The sequence below is a fragment of the Alexandromys fortis genome, unplaced genomic scaffold (assembly GCF_014885135.2).
Source record: "Alexandromys fortis isolate MF-2015 unplaced genomic scaffold, M_Fortis_MF-2015_v1.1 scaffold_94, whole genome shotgun sequence".
Classification (NCBI taxonomy): Eukaryota; Metazoa; Chordata; class Mammalia; order Rodentia; family Cricetidae; genus Alexandromys; species Alexandromys fortis.
In genome coordinates, this window is record NW_026067979.1 from 2,845,808 (window position 1) to 2,871,430 (window position 25,623).

Genomic DNA, 25,623 nt, shown 5'->3' on the forward strand with positions numbered 1-25,623 from the left:
ACTCTTGGACAAATGTCTTTTCAAGTTACGTAGACGTTTCCTGTTTACAAGGAATTTAGTGGCTGAAATAGACCCCCTTGCCCTCAAAACCTTTCATACTTAGTTTTCTGGTTAACTAAATGGTGTAACTTTGTTCTTTTTAATTTTTTTTTATCTTAAGCATCATCTTTAGCAGTTAAAAGAAAAAAACTACTTCTGTGTCCAGCTAATTGGTCACTTACATCTTAGTATAAATGAGTTTATTGACATTTCCCATGGGATGTTTGGTGGAGGAGCCGACAGCCGGTAGTAGAGTCCTGGGGGAGCAGTGGTCTCTTACTCAGACACCCTGGATTTCCAGTTCCACTCTGCAAGTTTATTTTTCCTGATGTGGAAATTGGTGCCAACATGGTAATACCATATTGGGCTGATATGGAGATCTGTGAATCCTGAGAGTAAACCCAAGACTCCAGAGGCTTGGAGAATGGCTCCGAGGCCACTGTTTCCAGGAGAAACTGTCTCTGCAAGGTCATCCCCAGACTCCACTGCATCCAGCTACAGTTATGGTCTGGCTCTGGCCAGGGGACCCAGGTTTGCTCTCATCCTGCAATCTTCCCAGGCTCTGGCGTCTCGCAGGCTGTAGGGTGCCCTGTCTCAGAGGATTGTGGCGCTGCAGAGGGGGAGTGCCTGAGGACGACCTTGAACTTTTGGTTCTCCCTGGGATTATAGGCATGCATCATCATATGGTTTTACATAGTTAAACCTAGTTTAGTTCTAGGCCCTTATGCATACCAGGCAAGCACAGTCCCGGCTTACTAAGTTTTATTAGGCTAAGGAATCATATGTACTAACTAGAAAAAAAAATCATTGGAATAAATTATATGGTTCTACATGAAACCCTAGCTACAATAACGCTAATATGTAACAGAAATTTAAGAAAGACTTTGAGATGTAGGAGTGGAGACCGGCTTGGAGGAGGCATGGAGTGTTCTGAAATACAGTCCAAGTCATGGCTGGAGAAATGGCTCAGTTAACATAGTGCAAGCAGGAGGAGATGGGTTCCCTCCTAAGAAACCATGGCAACAAAGGCAGAAGCAGGCTGATCTCTGGGGATCAACGGCCAGCCACTCTAGATTACTTGGTGAGTTCTAGGTCAGTCTTTAAAAAAAGAAAAAAGAAAGGGTAGGCAGTGCCTGAGGGATAACACCTGCCTGAGGTCACCCTCTGACCTCCACACACACCCACAATCATGGTGTGTGCATATAAACACACATAAAAGAAATGGCCCAAATTCGACTTTTAGCTCTGATTTGGTTGAGGAGCCTGCTGGAGTGTTCCCAGGGGCTGTTCTAGGCAGCCATCCAAGGCCCATCTTCCCCTCCCCTTGGCCCCACCCCCACCCCGTACCACACAATACCACACAAGTTTCTCTTACTGCACCTGAGTGCTTAGCTTGGTGCTCCCCTTACTCTAGTACCCGATACCCCTGCTGAACTGACTTGTGAGGTGAGCCCTTTCTTCAGAGGACGAAGTTCCTACCAGCATCTGAGCACAGAGCCTACTGCACTGCTGAGAACATCCCCCCAGCTCTCGTGCCGCCCTGCTTGCTTGCTCAACAGCTCCTGTCTCCAAGGGCTGAGGCCAGCACCTCTGAGGTGGCCAGTGAGAGGTGTTTTCGCCAGGGCCTGGGCATCTTGCTGGAGTTGGAAGAGGCATTCTCCACCCACCTTCTCAGCAGAACACCCTTCTTGCTCTGAGATCTGCAGCCCGTGGGAAGGCAGCCTGAGTCAGCTCGGGCTTTGAAGGAGGTGGGGAGAGGGGGGAGGTACATCAGCAGCACAGGGCACAGCTGAAGAAAGGGTGGCAGCTGGGTAGCCATTGCCAATGTGCCATGACTGAAACAGTGAACCCTCTCCCTCCCCAGCTCTGGGCCTGAGCAGACTCCAACAGGAAATGAGCCTTCTCTATCTCCACAGGCTCCAGTGAGCTATGTGAGGAACTAGCACCAGGTCTTAACTCAGGTTTGACCTTTTCCTACCCAGGTCAAATATCAGAGCATAACCCACAACCTCCCGCCTCTGGAAGCTGTGCTGAGAAACCAAAGGACAGAGAAGTGATGCTTGTTTGAATGTGGCTCCTCGGCCAACCCTGGGAACGCCTGTGCTCACTGTTGATGTCAGGGGCTATAAAATTCTGGAAATACCAACATCACTCAGCTCTAACAGTGGGCTAAGGGTCTATCAACCTAGCAACTACACAGTAGTGGCAATCTCTTCATCCCACCGTTTCTCTGTAAGAACTGACAGTGGTCCTTCCCACCCGTGCTTGTGTTTCCTCCTGAGCCTGGGTGAGGTGGCAGGAGTTCTGGGAGCTGGTGAGAACCTGGCAGCAAGTTTAGGAAGCTACAGCAAGGGCTGACACCCCTGAGTCCTGCTTGGATGTCACAGGCCAGCAGTCTCTGAGGGGCCGGGGTGAGGACATTGATGGCAGGATGGATGGAAAAAAGCAAGGCTTCCTCCACCCCCAAGAATAGGGAGACCTGGAACGGGAAACCAGCACAGGTCTGAATGCCCAGGACATCTTTCTGAGACACGCCATGGCTTGGCTGCCAATGTCATTTACTGTCCCGAAGTCTAGTGAACACTGGAAAGCAGCCGTGAACTCAGTCACCTTTCCAGGTATGGAGTAACAGGATCGTGCTTTTTGTATCAAGCTGGCAATTCTTAGGTTTAATAAACCTAAGACAAAGACAAAACCTAGAATATGGATGAGGGCAAATGAGCTTACTATGCTTATCCTGTGTGTTCATGGAAGACTTCATCCCTGAGGTAGGACTGCAGTCCTTCAAACCTTTGACACAATTAACATGGCAGACTCTCGAAGCAGCTTTAAATCAGACAACCCATAATACTTATGTAGGAAATGTTCCAGCTTTCATAATTCTTTATTAAATATTTGACAAGTGGCGTCACCGCTTTACAACAACTTTCTTCACTTTGTCACAGTTTTTCATTTGCTGTCAGGAAAACAAGCTACAGCATCTCTTTAGCTCTCTCGAGAAGAAAGAGAAGGACTTGACCGTGAAACTTTGCGTGTGTACCAGATTCAAGCTAGGTTAAAGTTCTTCTGGACTGGGAAAGCGAGCATCAGTCACTAGGCTGTCTTAGAAAAAACATCAAGGTAGTTTGGGTTTGACCATTGTATCAAATAGCACTCAGCTTTGTTAGGGGGTGGGGTTAGAATAAAAAGTTAAGAAACATTGAGAATTCATTTGGAATGCTTGAAACTCTTTTCACCTTCAAAGTCACTTAAAAAAAATGTTTCATTTGGTAACAGATCCCGAATTTAGAAATGACAGCAAGCTAATACTTTCCTAGGGTTCTCTGGGACGCCGAGGGTCAGAATTCTCAGGACGTGGAGAAAACTGTAGATGGGACCAAGCTCTCACTCCCCTTCGAATCCAGATTGCTCCTAAGGTGTAAAAGTGCTATACAAATATATACAAATATATCTGGACAGCAAACATACACATGTAGGTATGCATGTTACATCTGGGGTAGCAGAAGGAAGAACAGAGTCGCAAGAGTCGACATGAAAAAAACCGTGACAACGTAGGTAAAAACCAGTCTGAGTATGAGGTGCAGACCGGCTTACACAGAACAGACATTTGTCAGCACAGGCTATGGTCACAGGAAAGGCTTTCAATACACCAAGACACAGTGGAGGGAAGGCAGGACACAAGAGGTCACACACCAGCAGATGCCCTTAGAGTCCCACCGCTGTGCCTTACAAATACGAAACCAGGAAAGAGACAGGCTGCTTCAGACACGCGCTTTCAAATAAAGGAGAGATGTGGAGAGAGTTTTCTTGGAAGATTTCATACCAAACGGAAAGCTACCCCTTTCCTAGAGAACCCTAGACAGGCTCACGTCCTAACGCGACAGCTTTTTCTCTGACACACTCTGGGATGGAGTGCATACACAGATGCATATACACTGTTCATTAAGGCTTATAGAAATTAAAAAAGTGGTTCAATGTATATCACATTTCTACCCGGTTTTAAAATCTAAGATACAAAGTGGAGTTTATAAGTTTTTTTTTTTAACATATCCTAGTCCTGAAATTGGCAGTTTTGACATGACTTAGGATATACCCCAATATGAGACAGAGGTAGCATGTGGTCTTCTGGGAGCCAGACAGGGAAGCAGGGCAGGCAGTGACCCTGCACAGCAGCACCCCTACTGGCCAGGAAGCGAATGACAATGGTTAGCATCCCCCTTCCATTACTGAGATAGTTGAGAACCACAGACAAGAGCTAGTTCAGCGGGGATGGGTTGGGCAGCTGTTGAGCCCAGACTTTCTTTGTAGACTTTCATATTTCAGGTGAGATGAGAGACTATCAGGAAAATAGAGAACACATTAGAGGCTACTGCACATGAGCCTGACTCTTAGAACAGACTGGAATCTGGCGAGACCTAGAGCCACAGGTCATGCGAGAAGCAGAAGCGTTAAATTATTTTGTGGCCCACTTCCACAAGTCTGCCGCTGAGCCTTATGGGGAAAAAAGATGCATGTCAAGTCACTTGATACCATTTTTAATCTGAATGTCAGGATTCTCTGCTGTCTCCTGCTTCAGGTCCTTGGAAACAGAATTCTTTATCTTATCCACCCCCTTCCCGCCCCCAGCAATGGGAATCAAATCTACGGCTAGGTACACGCTAGGCAAACACTCTGCTACTAAGCTACATCAGCCCCGGAAACAAAAACAAATACAGATCTCTGGTTCTTGTGACCCGCTAGAGGACCGGTCATAGAAGGTAGAGATCAGTGTTTTAGAGAGACAAGAAAGAACACTGAGGACACCTAGAATAGACCAATGCCCATGGCCACCGGCTCTGGAGTCAGTAGGCTGATCCAGGCTTACCGTGGACTAAAAGGGGCGGGGAGGGAAACACAAGACAGCCGCAGGATGCTCAAAGTCATTCCACAGGGAAGAGTCCTGGAACCCACTCTGCAGCCTCAAGATAAATGATCACAACTACTGTTTGCTGCAGCTGGCTGCAGAGGTCAGGCCCGGAGAATGAGCTGCCTCCTGGCCCTCAGGGACAGCATGCTCTCCACGGCCATTTACAACTATCGTACAAAGATGGCCCGGCACGGGCATCACCATCTGGAGACAAGACATTGGGAGCTGCAGGCAACAAGTGAAACCTCACAAACCGTATTACAGTAAATGGTAATTTTACTTTCTAACTACCCAGTAACAGCTGCTAAAACCTGAAGCCTGGACCAATGAACTGAGGCATTATTCACCATGGCCCGCCTTTCAAGTACTCGCAGGAGTGTATTTCGATAGGTCTTTTCCACTCTTGGCTTAGTAATAACCCTCCCCTCCCTATACTTTGAATTAAAAAAGAAATCACATATGGGTTAGGTCAAAGGACAGCTTGCAGGAGTCACTTCTCTCCTCCCATCAGGTGGGGCTCAGGGACTGAACTCTGGCTGTCAGCCTTGGTGACTAACACCCTGACGCACTGAGCCATCCTGACAGCCCTTTTGGCGTTTATTTAAAATGCAGAATGGCTACGTTGTATCTGGTGAGTGACGTGGCTGGATCTAGAGCCTACAGAATTCTAGAACCCCAGTTCTTAGAGCGGATTTTGGTTTCTTCTTCAATCAAAACACACTGCTCAGTTCGGGCTTTGGCACTCTTTGTAACAGAGAGACGTTCTGGACGTGGAAGGTTGTATAACAACAACAACAACAACAACAATATCAACATCAGACCCCACCCCCAATATCTGGTAACTACAGGAGATATCTCACCAAAAACCAAGAATAGAGTGTTAATTGTTTTGTAATCACTCCATAGCACGTGGGAAGAAGCCGAAGCTCAGTTTGGCAGGACGCTACGCTCCAGGGCTTCACCCACCAAGAATGTCCGTGGCTTCTTCATGGCACCCAGGGCTGTGTAAACACGAGCAGCTTCTTACAACGAAGGTTCTTCTTACATAGCAGAGACTGCAGTCTTTTTGTCAATATTCACAAGTGGCAAGAGATCAAAATACCCCGTATCCCCTCGCTTCCGGGACAGGGTCTAGGACAACACAAGTTCAAGGGACAGCAGAGGTGCTCAACTCCCATGCTGCCTCAGGCGTCTTCTCAGAATGCAACAGAATTCTGCAACAGAGACTTACACACTGCAGACACCCACGTTTCTCCACCATTGCCAACCAGGCCGCTCGAGCTCAGTAGACCCCACTGGGTCTTATAGCTCACGTTTAAACTAGCACACAATACATGTGACCCTGGTGGGGAGGGGGGCAGTACACAGTATCGCAGCATGCAAAATAGGTCATTATGTCACACAACTTGGCTAAGGGTAGAGTAGGCAAAATCCTTGCTGTTGAGCAGAAATTACAAAGCAGTTGGAGAAGACCGGTGTTGAGAGGCTCAGCACTGTATCTGGGTTCACGAGCAGTTAATTCACAATTGATAGATACTGCACCAGCCAGATGTGTGCAGGGAGGAAGAAACAATCACATGTAATGATTATGAGGAAAAAAAGAAAAAGAAAAAAAAAAGAGCAAACAGATATGACCCGCATAAAGTGCCTTTGGAATTGCCGCAGTTACAGCAAGAATGGGTTATTAGCTACTGTTTTAGCCAACAGAGACAGAAGACCACTGACTCTGGCTTCCTCAGTTTTGAATCGAGCAATGCCATTGGAAATGTCTCTCCAAACACCAAGGAGAAAATAGCGTTAAGAAGAGGCTGTTCAGCAACAGGAGAGGTTAAGGGTTTCTGATGCAAAATGACAGTCCAACCCTGTCTTGAGTGTGAGATGGCACATGTCAATACTTCTAAGGAACAATGGTGTCATTCCTTTCAAGTTAACACAAAGATATCATGCTATGTTACAGTCCTTCCAGCCTGTACCTAGTATCTAAGTTTGTACAAAAGAGGGTAATATCCAGTTTATTTTCATTCTAAGCATGGAAAAAATTGTTATTCTTAATGCTCTATTTGAAATTCTTTCCACGTGTTGGTCTGTAGAATGCTTCTGGAGAAAAATTTAGTCTTCCAATTCTAATAAAGTAGAGGGTGGGAGTGTCAGAGTTCTTCAAAAATAAAAAATGTCACCGACATTAAGCTTGATATGAAATTCAAATACAAAAAAATATGCTCACTTTTCCAAGTACATGAGACATCTTTAATTGTAATGAAATAAAATCTGAAAATCAGTCTAAATCATTTTTAAAAAGTAAACATGAGTTGTAATACTATACCTGTAGTGTGATTAATTCCATTCATTGTCATTAGAAAGTATGCAAAATATTTATTAAGGGCTTTGCCTGCAGAGGCACAACATAAATAGAACACGTCCTCCTGAAATGTAATCAGAGTACACGCTAACCAGTTGAGAATTGGTGGTGAAGGGGCGGCACTCGAGCCGGGACTGGGTTCCCTGGCGGAACGTGGGCATGGCCCGGACAAGCTGGGCTCCAGAGCCAGGTCAGGCAACTGCTTCTGCCACCGGCTCTGCAAAAGTCTGCTAGGCAAATGCAAAAGTGCACGCAGAACTTGCTGAAAGGGCAGTGCCCCTGACGCAGGAGGCCTTAATCCACCCCTTCAAAGCCTTGGGCGTTCTCCACGGCCATGAGAAGTTTCTCCCGCAAATCTTCAAAGGTTTCGTATGGAGGTAAATCAAGGCGATTAAAGCTGCCAAAGGAATGGAAAATGGGAGTGAGTGGCCGTCATTTTTCTTGTCAGAGTAGCATGCTCTTGTTTTGGCTAATGGGTACTGGCTGTTTGAGAAAGGGAATTATTACAAAGAAAAAAAGTCACACTTTTATTACCCAAAGCCAAATTCTAGTTAGGAAAGTGTCCGTGCCAAACAGGTTATACAATCAACGGGGAAAAGAAGACAACCTTTCTACTGTGCATGATTCCTCTGCTGCCTGGAGGGAGACACAAAGCACCAACATCCACAGAGAGACTAAAAATGTGGGCTGCCGAGATGGTTCAGTAAGTACAGGGGCTAAGCCTGGTGAATTGAGTTCAATGTCCAGACACCACATAAAGGTAGATGGAGAGAATCAGAGTAGTCTCTGACCACACTGGTACCATATGTACCCCACCCTACACACACACATTGCATGTTTTAATAATAATAATAATAATAATAATAATAATAATAATAATAATAATAATAATAATAAACTTTTTTAAAAGAAGAGAAAACCACGGAGCATGAGGCCTGTACAATTCAGGAATGTTGGATGGACTGTTTCTTACACTATCACTGATCCATCATGCCGGAGCCAAGGGCTCTTCTGTAGGTGTGAAGCAGGTTAAGGCTGTGTGTTCTGCACATGCAGATCCCTAAACAATGAGGTCCCACTCCTAGGAACAGTCCAGACCCCAGGGCAGAGCTCAGAAAGTTTGAGTTTCGGAAAGTTGAGCCCCTTCTGCTATCCAGTTGGCCACCAGCGACGTTCAGAGAGAGCCAACTCAGAAGACTTCAGCTGGGGTGGGGCTGGCACAGCTCACCCTTCAAGACTGAAGTGTTTAGATACAGATGGTCCACCTCTGCGAGAAGTCAAGCCCACTTGTTTACGGGTCAAGCTCAAATCCTGTCCCTGCCGTCTTTGTAACTTTGGCTAAGTCATCTCACCTCTATGAACCTGTCTGCTCAGATGTAAAAAGGAGAAACTATCCTCACAGGAGTACAGGAGGTCAAATCAGAAGACATACAGAAGGGGCTGGGAGCCCAGACTCAAAAGATGGCAGCTAGGGCAACTCATCCAGAGTTTCCTGAGTATCCACTCTGTCTTACCACAGTTCAAGAGCATTTGAAAGGGCTGTGAGCCCTGTAAAGAGGCTGTCTGAACTCTGCAGACATCCTCCCCTTGGATAAAGGCTGAGAACTGTGGACGGTGCCTGCTCTGGATGGCCAATTTCAGCCTCAAATCAGCGTGCATGTCAGCAAGGACCACACAGGCAGTGACCATGCTGTTCCATGTGGTCACAAATATCCTTCCGGGGAGGGAAGGGCATCTACCCCACAGCAGCCAGCTCCTCCACGGCCAGTCTTCACAAAGGCTCTTACGGGCATTGTGGGTGAGAGAGGGCGTTCACATCAGCTCAGGACAGCCCACACAAACACGGGCTTTGGACCCTCACTGTGCTGTGAAAGGCAGGACCATACTCCCCCACTTCAGTCAAAGGAGAAGCCTAGGCAGAAACCTGGGACCCCAGCTAAGTTTGGACCGAAAGGAGCGTGCCGATGTTGCTTTAAGACCCACTGGGCCATGTCTGTGTCTGTGCTGGGTGTCTTGTGACTCCTTTGAGCTAATTCCCGAGGCGTCTTCCTCCCTCTCCAGCCAGAGAACACCTTCTGGTGACGTCACAGCCCACGGGTCACTCATGTACAGACTGAATAGAGGCCTTTGAAATTGGGGCTGCTATGGGGTAAATCTTGTCCTTAGTTTTATTTTTTTTAAACATTTATTGTGTGCATGTGTGTATACTCTAACACACATGTGGAGGTAAGAAGACGATCCTCTGGAGTTGGTTTTTCTCCACGAGGGTCCCAGTGATCCAACCGAGGCCGTCAGGCTTAGATTCCTTTGTTTATGTGCCTGAGTGTTTTGCCTCCACAGATGTGTGCCACGTGTGTGCCTAGTTTCTATGAAAAATCCAGTCTTCTGGAACTGGAGTTACAGACGGCTGTGAGCCACCACGTCGGGACTGGGAATCAAACCCGAGTCCTCCGCAAAGAGCAACAAGTGCCCTTCGCCACTGAGCTCTCCCTCCGGGCCCCAAGGAGAAGGTATTGCTTACCATGTGTGAGCTCTGGGTAGTTTTTCAGGACTGCCCCATTGCTCTATTGTAAACAGCTGAGGACCATTGGAACCTGGGCAAACCAAGAACAAGACACATCAACAGGGCTTGAAGTAGGAGAACCAAGTTCTGGGAGTGGGGGAGGTCCTTAGTGGAAAGGGGAGGGGTGAGCATCAGGGTGGGGCCTAACTCCCCAGGTCTGTACTGCTCAGTGCTTGCTTGGCCTATCTCCTCTGCAGCACAGAACTGGACCAGGGGTGGCACAGGCGCAGGAGCTGCGGCCTCTACTTCCGGGGAAAGCAATGCACCATGAACCTTGATGGACAGACTAGAAAGAGGCCTCTCGACTGGGGGCGGGGGTCCTTCAACAGGCCAGTTCCGATCATGTGGGTGATTCTGAAAATCTGGTTTTAAAAGCTGAACAAAAAACTTGAACTATGGGGAAAAAAAAGAAAAAGAGAAATGAAGAAAAGAGACACCTTCAGATTCTCTGTACAAACACTGCCCCACCCCTTTGTCCTGCATCTCCATGGGTTTCTATGTTACTGACACAGTTATACTGGTCTGGAAAGGGGCCAGGGTGGCAGGATGCTGCCTGTGTGGGTCCTCACAGGAGGACAGAGGAGTCTGGGACACGCCACACTCACCATAAAGTTCGGCAAATCCATTCATGGGTACTCGGGAGGTGCCTGTGACAAACTGTAGTAGCCGGATCCGCTTCTCAGCATCCATCAGGAGCACAGCCTGCCAGAGGCAGAAGGTCATGACGTCACCATGCAGCACACAGCACACACTGTCATGATGTCACTGTGCACCATGCCCTGCCGTGACGCAGGCAGACGACTAAATTCTCATTTACACTGCCGCGGAACCACCTCTACTGCTGACTCTGCAAAACGGCACCGCTGCCTCCCTTTTGATGGTTGCTACAACCTAGCCTCTCTAATCTTAGAGCATCGTGGGGTCACTTTTGTTCTTCTGCCAAAATAAATGGTATAAAAAGAAAACTCTTTGATGGCCTCAAGCTCAGGTGTCTCCTTGAAGCCATTTCTAACCAGGCAGTGTTCCAGAAGTGTCTAAAACAAGGGGAAGCCAGGTGATGTGGCCACAGAAAGTTCCCAAATGACACCTGATAAATGGAAGGAAACCCAAGGCAAAAATGGGCCTTGGAAACAATCTGTGTGCCTCCCAGATCCTTACTGCTGCAGAAACCAAACCAGCCTTCCTGAACATGCGATTTGATCTTCTATAATACAATCCAAAATCAAAGCCAAGTTCTAGACTTTGAAAATCCTGATGCTCTCTGTACTTTTACTGGTACTTGAAATATTAATAACAGATTCAGAAGTTAAAACTCGTTGGTTGATTTCTTCTCATTTAAAAAAAAAAGTCAGCATCTGCCAGTTTTAGTGGCATACATCTTTAATTCCAGCACTTTGGAGGCAGAGGCAGGTGAATCTGTTTTGAGGCAGCCAGGACTACAGTTCAGGCTATCCCAGAACAGGCTGCACATCCCAGGCCAGCTTCATGCTTCCAATTCTCCTGTCTCAGCCTTCCCAGTACTGGGCTTATCAGTGAGACCTAGGAGTGTAGATATATCCCACCATGCAGGGCTCATTCCCTTTTGTTGTATGTGAATACTCTTTTAATTTTTTTTTTTTTATGTTTAGTTTACTGTCTTTGCCAAGCCTTTCCCGAGCCCAACAGAATACAAACATTGGCCCTCAAGACAGTAAGTCAGATTTAACTTGTATCTTGGGTTGTAAGATATAACAATCAAAATAGCTACTGGAATAAAAAAAATGTTGAAGCCAAGTGGTAGTGGTGCATGCCTTTAATCCCAGCACTTGGGAAGCAGAGGCAGGCAGATCAATCTCTGCAAGTCAAAGGCCAGCCTGGTTCACAGAGCAACTTCTAGGACAGCCAGAGGTGCACAGAGTAAGACTGTCTTGAAAAACAAAACAAAACAAAAACCAAACAAACAAAAAAAAAGTTGAGAAAACGATTTCTACACATGATGAGCCAGCTTGAAGGCATGACTATTCCCAAAGATGCTCCCGTTCTGATTTCCCCCAAGAGGCCTGACACAGTGCTTAGGACTTTTGGCCTGATTTGGAGAAGAAGCCCGAAGCAGAGGTGGGGCCGAGAGAGCTGTAGTTACTTACCTTCCAGAACCACTGGATGACAGGATGATTGGGGCAGTAGCCATTCTTGTAAATAGAATGCTGTCTCCAGTCATTCACGTCAACGTCACCCAGGCCGCACATCAGCAACTAGGAAGGAGATTTACCAGATGTAAGTGAGTGGAGAACTCTTTCTTCTCTGCGCTGGCGTTTGTCACCAGACAAGCAGGTAAGCCAGCAGTTCAAGAGAGAAAGAGAGCAGAGAGAGAGAGAGAGAGAGAGAGAGAGAGAGAGAGAGAGAGAGAGAGAGAGAGAGAGAGAGAGAAAGAAATAAAAAGACTTGCATCTTGCATGCAAGGTCATGACATTTTATACTGGAACACACGGGTCATTTTTCCAGCCTGCATGCTTTAGGCACAGTGCTGTAGAGTTCCTGTACTGCATTAGCAGATGTACAGGGTCTGGCTGCTACTTGTACAGATATCTGAATTGGTCCCCATGACAGCAAGAACTCATCTCCCCCAGGATGGGTCAGTTCAGGTGACAACAAATGACCTCATCCTTCCAGCATCCTGGGGGCACCCAGGCAGGAACTGGTCCCCTGCCAATGCTTAGTCTACAGTCTGTTCTTACAATAGGAGTTTCCAACGAATATGATATTCCCAAGGAAGAACTAAAATACAACAGGAAGAAAAATCATTTCTAAAGCCTGAAAACTGATTCCTAGGCCTCCTTGGGACCAGCCTGGCTGAGTCATCTTGGATGCTGTTCACGTCTCACAGCCTCTACAGACCTGTAGTGCCTTGAATACAGAATTTCTATGACACTCATCTCAAGACTTCTGCTTTAAATTCTCTGAGACATGCTTTGCTGGACATGGGCTTGGAGAGAACCGCGGTGGACAGATGCAGCCTCTGTCCTTCTGGGCCTCGACACAACCCAAGCTGAGATGTGAATTCAGTTTTCAAGTTGCTCTCTCCCTCATCTACACCAAAGCTGAGAAGCTGATGGACAATCAGACACTTCCTGCCACTACCTGGTGGCCTCCCCATGGCCCAACACAAGCCACTTCAAGTACAAGGTCACGGCTCCTTGACAGACTGCGGAGAAGGTGTACAGCTCTAGGGTGACCACGGTGAAGACTGGAAGGCAACAAAGGGCACTGGGTGGGCCTGGTTATGCAAGTAGATCACTGTCCTAGAGGGCTGCAGGGAGCCAGCTCCGCCAGTGAGATCACACTCTTCTTTGCACGGGGCTGTGTATCCAGAGCCGCTAGAAATGCCCGTAACTGCCCCGTCATGGGCAACCAATCTATTTGGCTGCTACGATTGCTAGCCTTCCCCGATTAGAAGACTGACCTCCTAACAGAGCATTCAATATGCCGTGTGTCAGAGAATACAAAAGCATCATTTGTGAAATAAGGAGATACTTAAAATCATCTACTTTATATAAAATATCATATTGATAACACAAACCTCCAGCTCATTTTCATCAAAGATTTTAATCAAATCAATTGGAAGAAGTTCTGTAAATCCCTGAAAGGAAAAGATAAAAACATCGTAAGCAGTTTTTTTTTTTTCCCCTCTGAAAAAGGACATTTTCATTGGTGGAATAAGCTTGTGGTCAGCCAGAGAAGGGTCACTTCTTACTGCTGGCTCACGCAGCAGTGATACTGTCCGGTGACCACAATCCCAATAAAAGCACGTCATGTACAGGAGCCTGAAATGCACACAGTCTATAGAGGACTCCCGTGCTTGCACACTTTTTGAAACCTTGTGATACTAGCGATACTGGAGGCAGGTAGATTGCAAAAGTAAGTTATGACACACACTTGTGAGTCAGTGTGCCCTAAAATGCACAGACCATAAACGTGTAAGAGACACATTTAAAAATAGCCGAAGGCATGGGTGGAGGAGAGAAGCAAGCAGCATGAGCTGCCACTGAGAACTGACAGAATAGCAAGCCAGGCTCTGTCCTGGGCTGTCATTAATTAGGGGGTGACCCAGGAAGAGATTCTGGACGCCGTGGATCCTGAATGCCGGGCAGGGCTGGGAATCTGTTTCCCAGGACTTTCCTTAAATACAGTGCAGATGGTGCCATAGCCAATTCACCCTCGTATCTTACGTCCCCCAGGCCCTGGCACATGTGCACTTCCTGCTCAGGGGAGGACTGTCTTTATGGCATGTAGGCCACTGAGCTTAAGAGGATTGCTCCATGAGAGTGGGCCCTAGAAACGACCACCATGGGGTTTGGGTTTTTCCCCCCAAAATTGATCTATCTATTGTGTGTGCATGCATGTGTGCACTGAGGGTTTGAACTCAGGTGGTCAGATTTCAAGGCAACAAACGCCTTTACTCGCTGAGTCATCCTACTTGCCCTTCTTGTTGTTTTTAAATAACTAATATTATTAAAAAGAAATTTCACTTTTGCTAACACGAACCACTTTTTATGGCAAAAATACAAACACAAACACAAAACCCCACCACCTGAAGGGGTTGGGGAAAGTACCCTGTAGTAGACTACTCGTGGAAGAGGTAGTGACCTCATTCCGTCACAGGGACTAAGCTGGTATTTGGATGCAATGTAAAAACTCCAGAGAGAATCTGGTAAGTTTAGTGTCCTACAAAGGGTAGGGCTCTGCAGGGAAAGTCAGCACGCCTGGGTTGGGAAAGGCCTGAAGGAGAGGACACTATTTTCAGAAGAACTGCAGCAGGCAGCTCCTCTGAGTACTGCTAGAACTTCAAGGTAGACAGAGACAACCAACTCATCCTCACATGTGTGCACACATACAAATAAATAAATTCCAAACCAACAAAGGAGTATAGGTGGAAGCCAGGCGGTATAATCCTAGCAGCGAGGAGGTTGAGGCAGGATTGCCATCAGCTCCAGGACAGCACGTGCCATAGAGACATTGTCTCAAACAAGCAAGCAACAATGCACTCAGAACATTAAAAAGGGAGAGAGGCAAAGCAAGAGAACGCTTTAAAAAAAAATTCGGCAGAGCATCATGGAAGATTCCCACCTTGGGGAACGGCCAGCAGGGTGAGTCACCTGTGCTGGCCTTCTGCACTCTGTCCCCACCCTGACCCCAGTAGCCGTGTTTACCTCCAAGAAGGCATTCATTTGCTTCTGGACCCTGTTCACGAATCTCCACTGGATGACTAAGCTGCAAGAAAAAGAGGAACATACTTAGTTAGCCCTCTCTGCAACAAACTGGCACCAACGTGGTTGACTAAAATCCACTTAAAACCTGAGAGGGCTTGCAGAGGAATTCTAGACACTAAAAAACAAAGTTTAGCCACATTTTTTTTTTTTTCCCAAATGGGCTTTGCTTGCAGGTGGCATGCCGCAGCTCCTTTAAGAGAGGTTTTCCTGACTCAGCAGTAGCAGGAAGAAACAAAGCCACAGCCATTTTAAAATGCCCGATTTCTGGGCCACGCTGCCAGTGTGACCTTTGGCTCTTTCAGGAGACCAAGCATAGGCATTGAAAGGAGGCAGAGTCAGGGAGAGCCACAGAGCTGTTGCTGGAGACAGACATGCTGAAACTTTGCTGGTAGGCCATGACCTCATGGTGATGCCCAGATGAATGGAGATGGGTTAAATTAAGATGTAAGAGTTAGTCAATAAGAAGCTAGAGCTAACGGGCCAAGCAGCCTCCTCCAACACCTCTGCCACCCTACAGTCACTGCTTTCTTTATACTTGGGCCTGCTGCTCCTTGAGCGGAGTAAACAGAGAATCCTGAAGAGAGGGGCAAGTGGAGTGGCGCTTGCTTTGGAACATCTGCTGAGAATTCCTGCATTCCTTTAAGAGCCACCGGAACATTTGTGAGAAATGTATGCTCTCTCTGAGGCTGTCAAGAGCGTAACTGGTCTGCCAGACTGCATCAAGCCCCTGTGGATCCACGAGCTGCACAAATGTGACTTGACAAAGAAGGACGAAAAGGTGGGCTGGAGAGATGGCTCAGCACTTAAGAGCACCGGCTGCTCTTCCGGAGACCTGGGTTTGATTTCCAGCACCCACATGGCAGTTCACGTGTGGGTAACTATAAATTTAATCCCAGGGGGATCTGACAACCTCCTCTCCTCTCCAAGGACACCACCCACACATTATGGTACACAGACATACATTCAAAACACTCATACACATAAAAATAAATTAGAACATTAAACATCTGCTAATAAAGTCATGGGATATGATTAGACATATCTACCCATTCACATGTATGTTTAAGTATGAACATGTGTTAAGAATCGTTTATAATACCATATATTATACAATAATACCTAAAAATATTTTTTTTTTGAGACAGGGTCCACCTCCCCAGTGCTGAGATTAAAGGTGTGTGCTACATGGCCCACACTAATACTTTTAATACTAAGTTTAGAGGTGCATGGTTGAATCTGTGAGCCACTTGGAACTGTCCCTGAGACGGTGTTCAGTGTGAGCAATGTGGACTCTGAACTCCTCTTCCAGGCGGCACCATGACAACAGCCTGAGCGCAGCATCCTGCAGTGCACACAGCACTCAGCTGTGGGTACCACAGGGCTAGGCTGCGACCCACTGCCCAGCATCATTCTTCCAGTGTCAAGGGCACCGCAGGGGCCAGTGAGCAGCAGGGGATTTCAATCCTCTGTAGCTGAGACCCTGCCGGACCCTGGTCCACATGATCTATGTCTACAGCCTTAGGCCTCAGCCAACCAGGGATAGAAATTTTTTTTTTTTTTTTAAAAAAAACCACTTAATGCCAGACCTTTACAAAGAGGGTCTCCCAGGGGGGCATCTGATGAAGCTGGCCATGGTAGAACAAGCCTACCAATCACTGTGCATGGTAGTGCACACACCACAGTAGCTTACTTTTGGCTTATTTACTAAGCGCCACGCACTTTTACTTGAAAGTGACGGAACCCAAACCAAACCAACAAAAAAAACTTCCCTACATGTGCTAGAGGCTTCATCAATGTCTTCCAGGTAAAGCCTGCAAGGCTCTCCCTTGCCTCCTGTTTAGACAGCAGGTTTTCTTTATATCGCACTAAAATGTAAGACGACCCCAGTCCGTCCTCTGGATCCAAGCCCACTGGCCTACTTGAAATGAGGCTAGAGGAGGACGTCCAGCTGGTCGGAAGGGAGCTCAGACAGCAAATGAGCTCAGCGTGGGCCAGACTCACGAACATATAGAAACTAGGACCTGTGACCCAAACACCTGCATTTCCCTCACTTGGGCCCAAGCCTAGGCTAGAGCTCATCTTGCAAAAGATCCCAGAATTGTGTGTGACTCATGTTGCCACACTGAAGAGGAAGACGTAGTGCGCTCTACCGAGAGTTCCTCCTGTCTGCTAGGGATGTCTAGTGCTACCCAGAGGCTAAACTTCCAGAAGGACTCAATGATCTGTTCCACAAAATGAGGCTGAGATTGGGTTGTCAGATAGCAACTATCAGAACAATGCACCCATGTTTGCAATATTTCCCTCAACTTCCAGTATGGACAAGTGAGGAGAAAGAATTTTTTTTTTCAACCCCTAATTCTTCCCCATTAGTGTCTAATATCCCCATGGCTGCGAATTTGAATTTCCGATGAGCCATCCATCCTCAAGGAGCACTTGAGGGCTCTCTGTATAGGAGGGTGTCAAATGAACCTTTTAAACTGTGCATGTGCACCCTCTCTTCCCGCGGCAACTCTCTATGAAACGGCAAGAGAACGTAAACATCTCTCCCGCATTCAACTGCCTCACAGGCCAATCAAAAAGGAAATTGCCATTATTTAAACTGAGAAGCCAGGCACGGTGGTGCCTGCCTTTAATCCCAACACTAGGAGGCAGAGGCAGGTGGATCTCTGTGAATTCAAGGCCAGCTTTGTCAACAGAGCAAATTCCAGGATAGTCACACATCACAACAGAGAGACACCGTCTCAAAAACAAAACAAAAACTAACAACAAGTTCCTATTTGTAGTATGCATGAGCAGTTCAGGGAAAGGACAACAACCAAATAAATCATTTGATTTCTTAAAAGTAAACGTTACAGGGTCTGGGAAGATGGCTCAGCTGTTTAAATGCTTCCTGTGCAAACTTTAGGACCTGACTTCTGGTCCCCAGCACCCATGTAAAACAAACAAACAAAGCCAGGCATAGTGGTGTGTCCTTCTGCAGGGAGGTGGAGACAGCATGCCCATGGAGCAGAGGCAAGGCTGCCCAGCTGAACCAATGAGCTCCAGGTTCACTGACTGACCCCGTTTTTTTTTTTTTTTTTAAGTGATTGAGGCAGATATGACACTGACCTCACACCCCATGCATACACACACACACACACACGTACACACACGTACACAAAGATAATGTAATAAATACGTGCATACGTACTCAATATATTCTCTTTTGTTTTCATTCGTCACCATTATTTCTGACCCATTGGGCTTCAGATCCACTTGATAGGTCTGTGATTACAAAGGAAAAAACAACCATCAAAGACATTAAGTTATTTAACACATTATTGAGTAACGTCTTACTATAAAAGGAAGAGAGGCAAAGTTTGTTTAAAACTATTTCCCAGCGATGGGCTCTCTGTATAGGAGGGTGTCAAGTGAGCCTTTTAGACTGTTCCAGGACTCTACGCATGTCAAGATGTTATCATTAAAGGAAAATGAGTTCATGGATGTTTATGGGTTTAATTATTCTTCATACATTAGCAACAACAGAGAGTGTTCATTTATCAAGAAATTAATCATGTTCGAGGAGAAGAAAACAGACACCGGAGAACATGCATCAAGCTCACAAACGCCAATCAACCATCAAGCCCATAGAGGGGAACTCCAGCATTCCGCCTGTCACCAGAAATCATGCTGCATAAAGAACACAAAATGGAACTTCTTGTAAGAGGCAAAATACATGGACTTGAAAAACAAAACAAAACTCAACTAATCAAACAACATCATCACCAACAAAAACCAAGTAGGTGGGTAGGTAGGTAGGGAGGAAGGAGGGAAGGAAGGAAGGAAGGAAGGAAGGAAGGAAGGAAGGAAGGAAGGACGGACATACACTCGCTTAAAAAGCCAGGCAGAGTTTATATATTGCTTTTGATAGGAGGGCAGAGGAAAGCTCTGGGATCTATGTCTGTTTTCTCCTTTTGGCAACAGTTTCTCTTTTAGAAGTTATGTGTATGATGTGTATAGTATATATGTATATTCCAGGGTTGTCATATATACACCAGGATTGTCAGTTTATAAAGTAATCATCAAAATAGACCACGCAACTACCAAAAAGGGCAAAAATATACATCTAAAAGATGTATATTGTGGGATCCACAAGGTTGTTGCCATTGCTATTTCTTTGAATTTCTCAGCTGAAGGAGTGTCCCCAGTAAGCTGCAGCTGTATTATGTGGATGTATGTCCTGGATGGCCCCATACTTCCACCTCTCTCCTATTTGGATTTCCTCCACTCTTCAAACACCACTGCACCCTATGGCAGCCCCAAACAGCGCAGGCGCACAGGCAGCTGGGCACCGAGGAAGTGGAGTGGAAGGCAGACGAAGGCTCTTCTGGATCAGACATGTTCCCGCTAATAATAAGGCGGAAGTCAGTGCGGCTGTTTAGCGTTCTAGCCATGCTGCGCTACAGCCCACAGCAAAAGAAACACGTGGAAGGGCCACGGGAGCTGGACCCACATACCTGCCCGAAATTCTCTTCATCTATGCAGAACATGAGGTCAAGTTCCGTGGGGTCATTTTCTAAGATCCATTTCAGGGAGTTGTAATACTCGCTGTCCTATAGGAATGACAGAGAGGAAAAGTGAGCATTTGTTTTCAGAACACAGACCTGTTACTGATAAACTCATTCTAATATAATTCCATGCATCTGTGCCCAAGGGTGACACTACTCACCACAGTGGCAAGGGGCCTGCTCTACCAAAACCACTTCTCATTTCTTTACTTAACGATTTACTTCGTGTCTGCATGTGCACGCACCTGTGCTCAGGTGCAAGTGGAGGCCAGGAGAGGGGGCCAGGAGAGGGGGCCAGGAGAGGGAGTCAGAGCCTCTGGATGGATCTGGAGTTATAGGCAGTTAGTTGTGAGCCACACTAGAAACCCATCCTCCGTGAGAGCAGCACACACTCTGAACCACTGAGCCATCGCTCCAGCCTCATCTCCCCACTCATTTAAAACACGAGACCTCGGGCTGGAGAGATGGCTCAGTGGTTAAGAGCATTGCCTGCTCTTCCAAAGGTCCTGAGTTCAATTCCCAGCAACCACATGGTGGCTCACAACCATCTGTAATGAGGTCTGGCGCCCTCTTCTGGCCTGCAGGTATACAGACAGAACATTGTATATATAATAAATAAATAAATAAAATTAAAAAAAAAACCTGCCCATTTCCAAAAAAAAAAAAAAAAAAAAAAAAAACACGAGACCTCTGGGCAGTGATAGTATGTGTGACTTCCTCCTGTTCTCTATGGCTCACGCCACCTGATTGGGCGGGCAGTAAGTAGTGAGACCATTCAGAGGCCACCCTCCCCCATCATGTTTGGTAGCCCCACAGTGGTCTTCAACATCTCTTCCTGACTCAGCCCATTTGGGGCTATCCCACACCTGGATCAAATCCACAGAATTGCACACAGTGCTCTCCTGTCTTCTAAGAGTGAGACTATCAGAGAGAGACCAGGCAGGATGGTGCTCTAACTAAACACCACATAGGGTATGTTCTGTGCTTTCCTGTTTTCTCGGTGTTCTCTGATCGTTAATTTAAGCACAAATCAGGGCCGTGCTTCAGAAAATAGGAGCTGTGAGACCATCAGGTCCCCTCTGCGCATGCCCAGAGTCTCTCGCTGAGAACGAGCTAACAGGCTCAAAAGAGACCAAAAATAACGTGCACCACATTTAAAACAGTCATGCCGGGGCTGTAGAGATGGCTCAGCAGTTAAGAGTGCGTACTGCTCTTGTGGAAGATATTTGTTCCCACGTAACCTCTGGGCAGCTCACAACCACCTGTAACTCCAGCTCAAGGCAAACCTGATGCCTCTGATCTCTACGGGCACCAGCATTCATTTGCATGTGCGACTCCCCCAATATGCACAATTAAAGATAAAATATTTACTCCAAACCCCAAATACTAATGGCCAACAGGAACCACAGACTTAGGCGTTAAGAGCAGGATTTTGTTTGTAGGACAGGATGGTATTGCATGCCTCTAACCCCAGAACTTGGAGTAGAGGCAGGAGGATGGTATCTTCTAAACCAAGCCAGACCATATACATAGTGATACTCTGTCTCAACCTCCTTCCCCAAGGGGCCGGGAGCAACTTCTGTGCTCCCAACCTCCTCAGGCTAGCACAACAGAAGTGTAAATTGGACTAAAGCAGAAGCTGGAAGGGGCTGTGAGACTGAACTGAGACTACAGGTGCCAGCCAGTCTGTGCATGTCACAGGTCTAGAGTGCAACAGTCGCCTCTTTTCCTGCGACGATGAACAGAAGCACAAGGTGGTACCACGGGCATCAGTCACATTCTCGGCTCTGCACAAAACACAGTCCATGTGCCACAAGGCTGAGGGATGCAGTTTTCTAACTCAAGTGACCACATAGAAACATTGCTGTAGTTCTTCCGTGAGGACAACAATGCACCTAGTAAACACAGGCAAACACACACACACACACACACACATGCACGCACACACAAACACACACAGATGGCAGAGCATAAGTAAACAGAGAAAGCCAGACATGTAAGTGTACTCTGAAAAGAAGGGCATGTTTTGTTTAAAATAAATATATCCAAGGATGGTCAGTCCAGGTAAGGCATAAACACTGAGCAAGGTCAATCTAGTTAAGGCATAAGCATAGAGCATTGTTAGTCTAGGTAAGCAGCACTGCGCATGGTCAGTCCAGGTAACATAGTCAATAGTCAGTCCAGCTAAGGCATAAGCGCCGAGCATGATCAGGCCAGGCAAGCAGTCAGCACCACTGCATGTCGACACCACTCTCTGGAGGGCCCGTCTTAACTACGCAAGCCCCAGTCTCTCATTCTGTAGTCCTCTGTATCAAGATGACCACGTCTAGACGACTACTGTTTTGGCTTTGCCTCCACCACTTTCATGAGGGCAGAAACAGAAGGTGGAATCTTCTAACATTTAGGTGGGGAACAAGGCTATTTAGACCAAGGTTTCAGCTGTCCCTTGGTTTGAATGTGCTGGTCAAGCAGCTGAAACTTTGCTGTACCCACCTATTGGCCAAAGTTTTTGGAAACCAAACGTAAGTGGCTTATTATCGAAATCAGGAAGGTCAACTGACCTTTGGTGAGCAATCCCCCCTGTTGTTCACACAGAGTGACTGTACCCAGACTGTAAACGTGGTTCCCAACGCCCATCCGGAAGGCGAGCAAGGCCTATGACGGCTACACCGTGTCCTGCCTTTACTCACCACAGACTCCATGTCGTTCAGAGTTATCTGTTTCCCCAACATCATCTTGTAGAACGGTCGAATGAAGAACCCTGAAATATGGCAAAAGGTTGGTTAAGTTTCCAGCCCTTGATGCGCCTACGCAGCTGCGAAAAAAAATCAAGAATAAACTGCTTTCCATATAAACGGCCGTCATGACTGAATGATCAAGGATCTTTTAGAGTAACCCATGAGCAAGTGGAGAGGGGACACTGGTTCGTTTTAACTGTTAACCTGAGGCAATCCAGAATCACCCAAGAAGACGGTATCAGTGAAGAATTACTTAGATCAGTTTAGCCTGTGGGCACATCTGTAAGTGACTGTCTCAACTGTTGAATGTTGTAGGAAGATCTAGCCCATTGCAGGAGGTGCCATTCCCTAGGAAGGGGTCCTGATCACACTAAGAGAGAAAGATGCTCTTATTCTTTCTTTGCTCTTAACCGTGCATGTGATGTGACCAGCTGTTTAAGTTCCCGTCTTGTCTTCTCCAAAATGTTGACTGTAATTTGGATCTATAAACTATGAACTTCTCTGCCCCCATGTTGATTTTCGTAAGGATATGTTATCATGGCAACAGGAATGAACTGGGACAGAAAGCCTAGGAAGGAGTGGAGTGGAGTGTCTGTACTTGGAGGTGGTTTAGCAGCAGACGAGAATGGGTTCCAGGTGGTGTGTGATGCCACCAAGGTTGGTGTCAGCAGAGGGCTGTTATGGTAGTATTGAGTACGGTGTCCCAGGCCGGGCCAGAAAGGCGGCCTCTCCCAGGACAGTATTGAGTCAACAAGCACAGGCAAGCTCTACCTGCATGTCAGTGCCAGCTCCAGGACACTGCTGGTGACCGAGGCCCCTGTGTGGGTTGAGCAACAGCCCATGAGGGCTGCAGAGGCCACAAGAAAACCATGACAGAGAAGACTCCCCGATCAGGTAGATGCCTTCCTAGCCCATCCACAGGAAGGCTGCACCTTTGCCTCCAGATATGGGGTTGCAAGGCCCTGCGGCATAGGCAGCTTCATTTTGGTTAGTGTAGTCCCTGGGCCACAGAGACACACTTTAATGTCTAGTGAGGCAAAAGCATGACGCTGACCACAGAGGTGGATGGGCTGAGTGTGCCATGTCAATGGGCATTCGTGTGCTGCGGGACTGAAGACCCGTGGGTTACTGACGTGTGCGTGACCCCTCTGTGGGAACCAGCCTAGTCACCTCAGGTCCCCATCCACCCTTGGCTCTCTGCATTTTCCCTTCTGCAGGGCTGAGTGCTGGCCAACCCAGGTTCCTCTGAAACGAACCTGGCTTCGAATGCTTCCAGGACACTCAGCAACAAGGCAGAGGGCTTCTCTGCTGCTTCCTGTCCACCTGTAGCAGGGAAGCCACCTCTGCTATTCATCTTTCTTTATCATCTGTTTCTCCCTTAACTGTGAGGTCACTGGAGCCAGGACCGGGTTTTACAGTTATCTCTATTCCCCCACACTAATTAACAGTGTCTTCTTGCTTGGTGGAAGATGAATGAGCAGACGTTCTCAGAAGGTAGGGAGGGTTAACGGACTGACAGAAGCAAAGGAGGGACCTGGAGTAAAAAATAAGCTGCATACACACACGGGAAGAGTCATAAGGAAGTGCTTACTGTATACATACACACATGGACAGAACCAGAAAGACGTGCTTACTGTATACATACACGCATGGACAGAACCAGAAAGACGTGCTTACTGTATACATACACGCATGGACAGAACCAGAAAGAAGTGCTTACTGTATACATACACGCATGGACAGAACCAGAAAGAAGTGCTTACTGTGAATACACACAAACAAGTATCAGCTGTACACTCTTGAGCAGTGAGTCAAACAGTTGTATGCACCTTATGCATACAGTGTCCCTTCCCCCTTGCAAAATAAAATACTGATACCAGAGAGTCACAATTAGCTAGCCATTAGTAGTACAAATATATTAAAAGAGAAGTTTGGAGGGTCCATCAATTATTTACTGGAGTAGCTCAAGCTTCAAAAAGGCATCTGGCCAAATTCCCTTGCAAATGGCCCTCTCTACCGTCACGGGAATGTTGTCTTCAACTACTCTACCTCACGTCTCAAAGTTCTCATGACTTTTTGCTCACTGATGATTTCTGTAGTGCTCCCTCACGTTAAGGTAATTATTTTGAGACCACTAAGTCCATATGAGACTTGTATAACAGACTTTGGTATATCCAGGTGGGAGGGGCTTTGAGCCCTAACTTCTCATGCCCTGGAGTTCCTGTATATTTCCTCTCCAGAAGGACACAGTTAATTTGCTCCGTCTACTTCAGAGGACATTCCAGGGTTAAGGCCTTAGTCGAGTGATAACATCACTTTGAAATCATTAAAAACCAATTTGGGGACAAATGGAGCAAGGGCAGGCTACTGATGGATTAGATCATCTATTTAACATTTCAATTAAATTTTCCATCTGTCGCTGAATCTAGCTCTCACTAGAGGAAAGGTGTCCTGAAAAACACATGGGATGACTGATCTGTGCTTCAGTTTACGGAGAGTACGTATATATAGAGCCCTGTCTTCAGTTCATGAAACTGTACCAAAAGACCATGGTTAGAGGAAAGCTGGAAAGCCCACACACTGTAGGCTGGGGCTCTGAGGAATGTGCAAGGTCCTGGGCTCAATCACAGAGGGCCAGAGAAGCTCTTACTGACCATCTACACGTAGGCTAAGACACGGGATTGCAGAAGCGCAGGCGGCACGGCCTTACTACAAGCCTTTGGAGTAACTCACCGTCTAAGAGTTTCCCATGAAACACTGCCAAGCCAGCAACTCTTCCAATGAACGTGAAATAGGACAAATGATCTTCATTACAGAGGCCTGAGTTGGGATTGATCTGAAGTGTGTAGTTGTCCCTTTGGGGAGGAAAAGAGAAAAGTGCAATCACACTTAAAGAAAAGAAAAAAAAAGAAATAAAGAAAAGAAATCCAAGAAGCTGATCTTGCCTTTGTCACCCATCGCTCCATTTTACAATGCAATTGCAAACCTTTAGGACTTGGTGGCAACTGGTATGAGCTGGGAGATACAACCCACCAGTCATACATCCCTTTCTGTAGTGACAGTTCTGGGTTAATAAAGTGCAGAAACTGTGGACAGTTGCCTAATTTTTATCTATGGAGATGCCAACTTCAGGGGCCCAGGGCGACAGCCCAGTCATAAAGTAGTTGCCTTGCAAATATGCAGGCTTCAGTTTGATCCCCAGAATACACATTTAAAAAAGCTGTG

General features: G+C 46.8%; 1 protein-coding gene across 8 annotated transcripts in view; it reads right to left on the reverse strand.

Moving 5' to 3' along the window:
• Nucleotides 1-7,169: 7,169 nt before the first annotated feature.
• Nedd4l (NEDD4 like E3 ubiquitin protein ligase) overlaps nucleotides 7,170-25,623 on the reverse strand; it is a 312,296-nt gene continuing 293,842 nt past the window's right edge. For all 8 annotated transcript variants that reach the window (XM_050158000.1, XM_050157999.1, XM_050158004.1 and 5 more), the window contains 10 exons: nucleotides 25,132-25,253; nucleotides 22,351-22,421; nucleotides 19,610-19,705; nucleotides 18,304-18,377; nucleotides 15,054-15,114; nucleotides 13,424-13,483; nucleotides 11,991-12,098; nucleotides 10,473-10,569; nucleotides 9,826-9,898; nucleotides 7,170-7,701 (listed from right to left, as the gene is read on the reverse strand). In XM_050158000.1, the coding sequence (XP_050013957.1) occupies nucleotides 7,599-7,701; nucleotides 9,826-9,898; nucleotides 10,473-10,569; nucleotides 11,991-12,098; nucleotides 13,424-13,483; nucleotides 15,054-15,114; nucleotides 18,304-18,377; nucleotides 19,610-19,705; nucleotides 22,351-22,421; nucleotides 25,132-25,253 (865 nt within the window). In that variant the 3' untranslated portion in view covers nucleotides 7,170-7,598. The remainder of the gene's footprint in view (nucleotides 7,702-9,825; nucleotides 9,899-10,472; nucleotides 10,570-11,990; nucleotides 12,099-13,423; nucleotides 13,484-15,053; nucleotides 15,115-18,303; nucleotides 18,378-19,609; nucleotides 19,706-22,350; nucleotides 22,422-25,131; nucleotides 25,254-25,623) is intronic.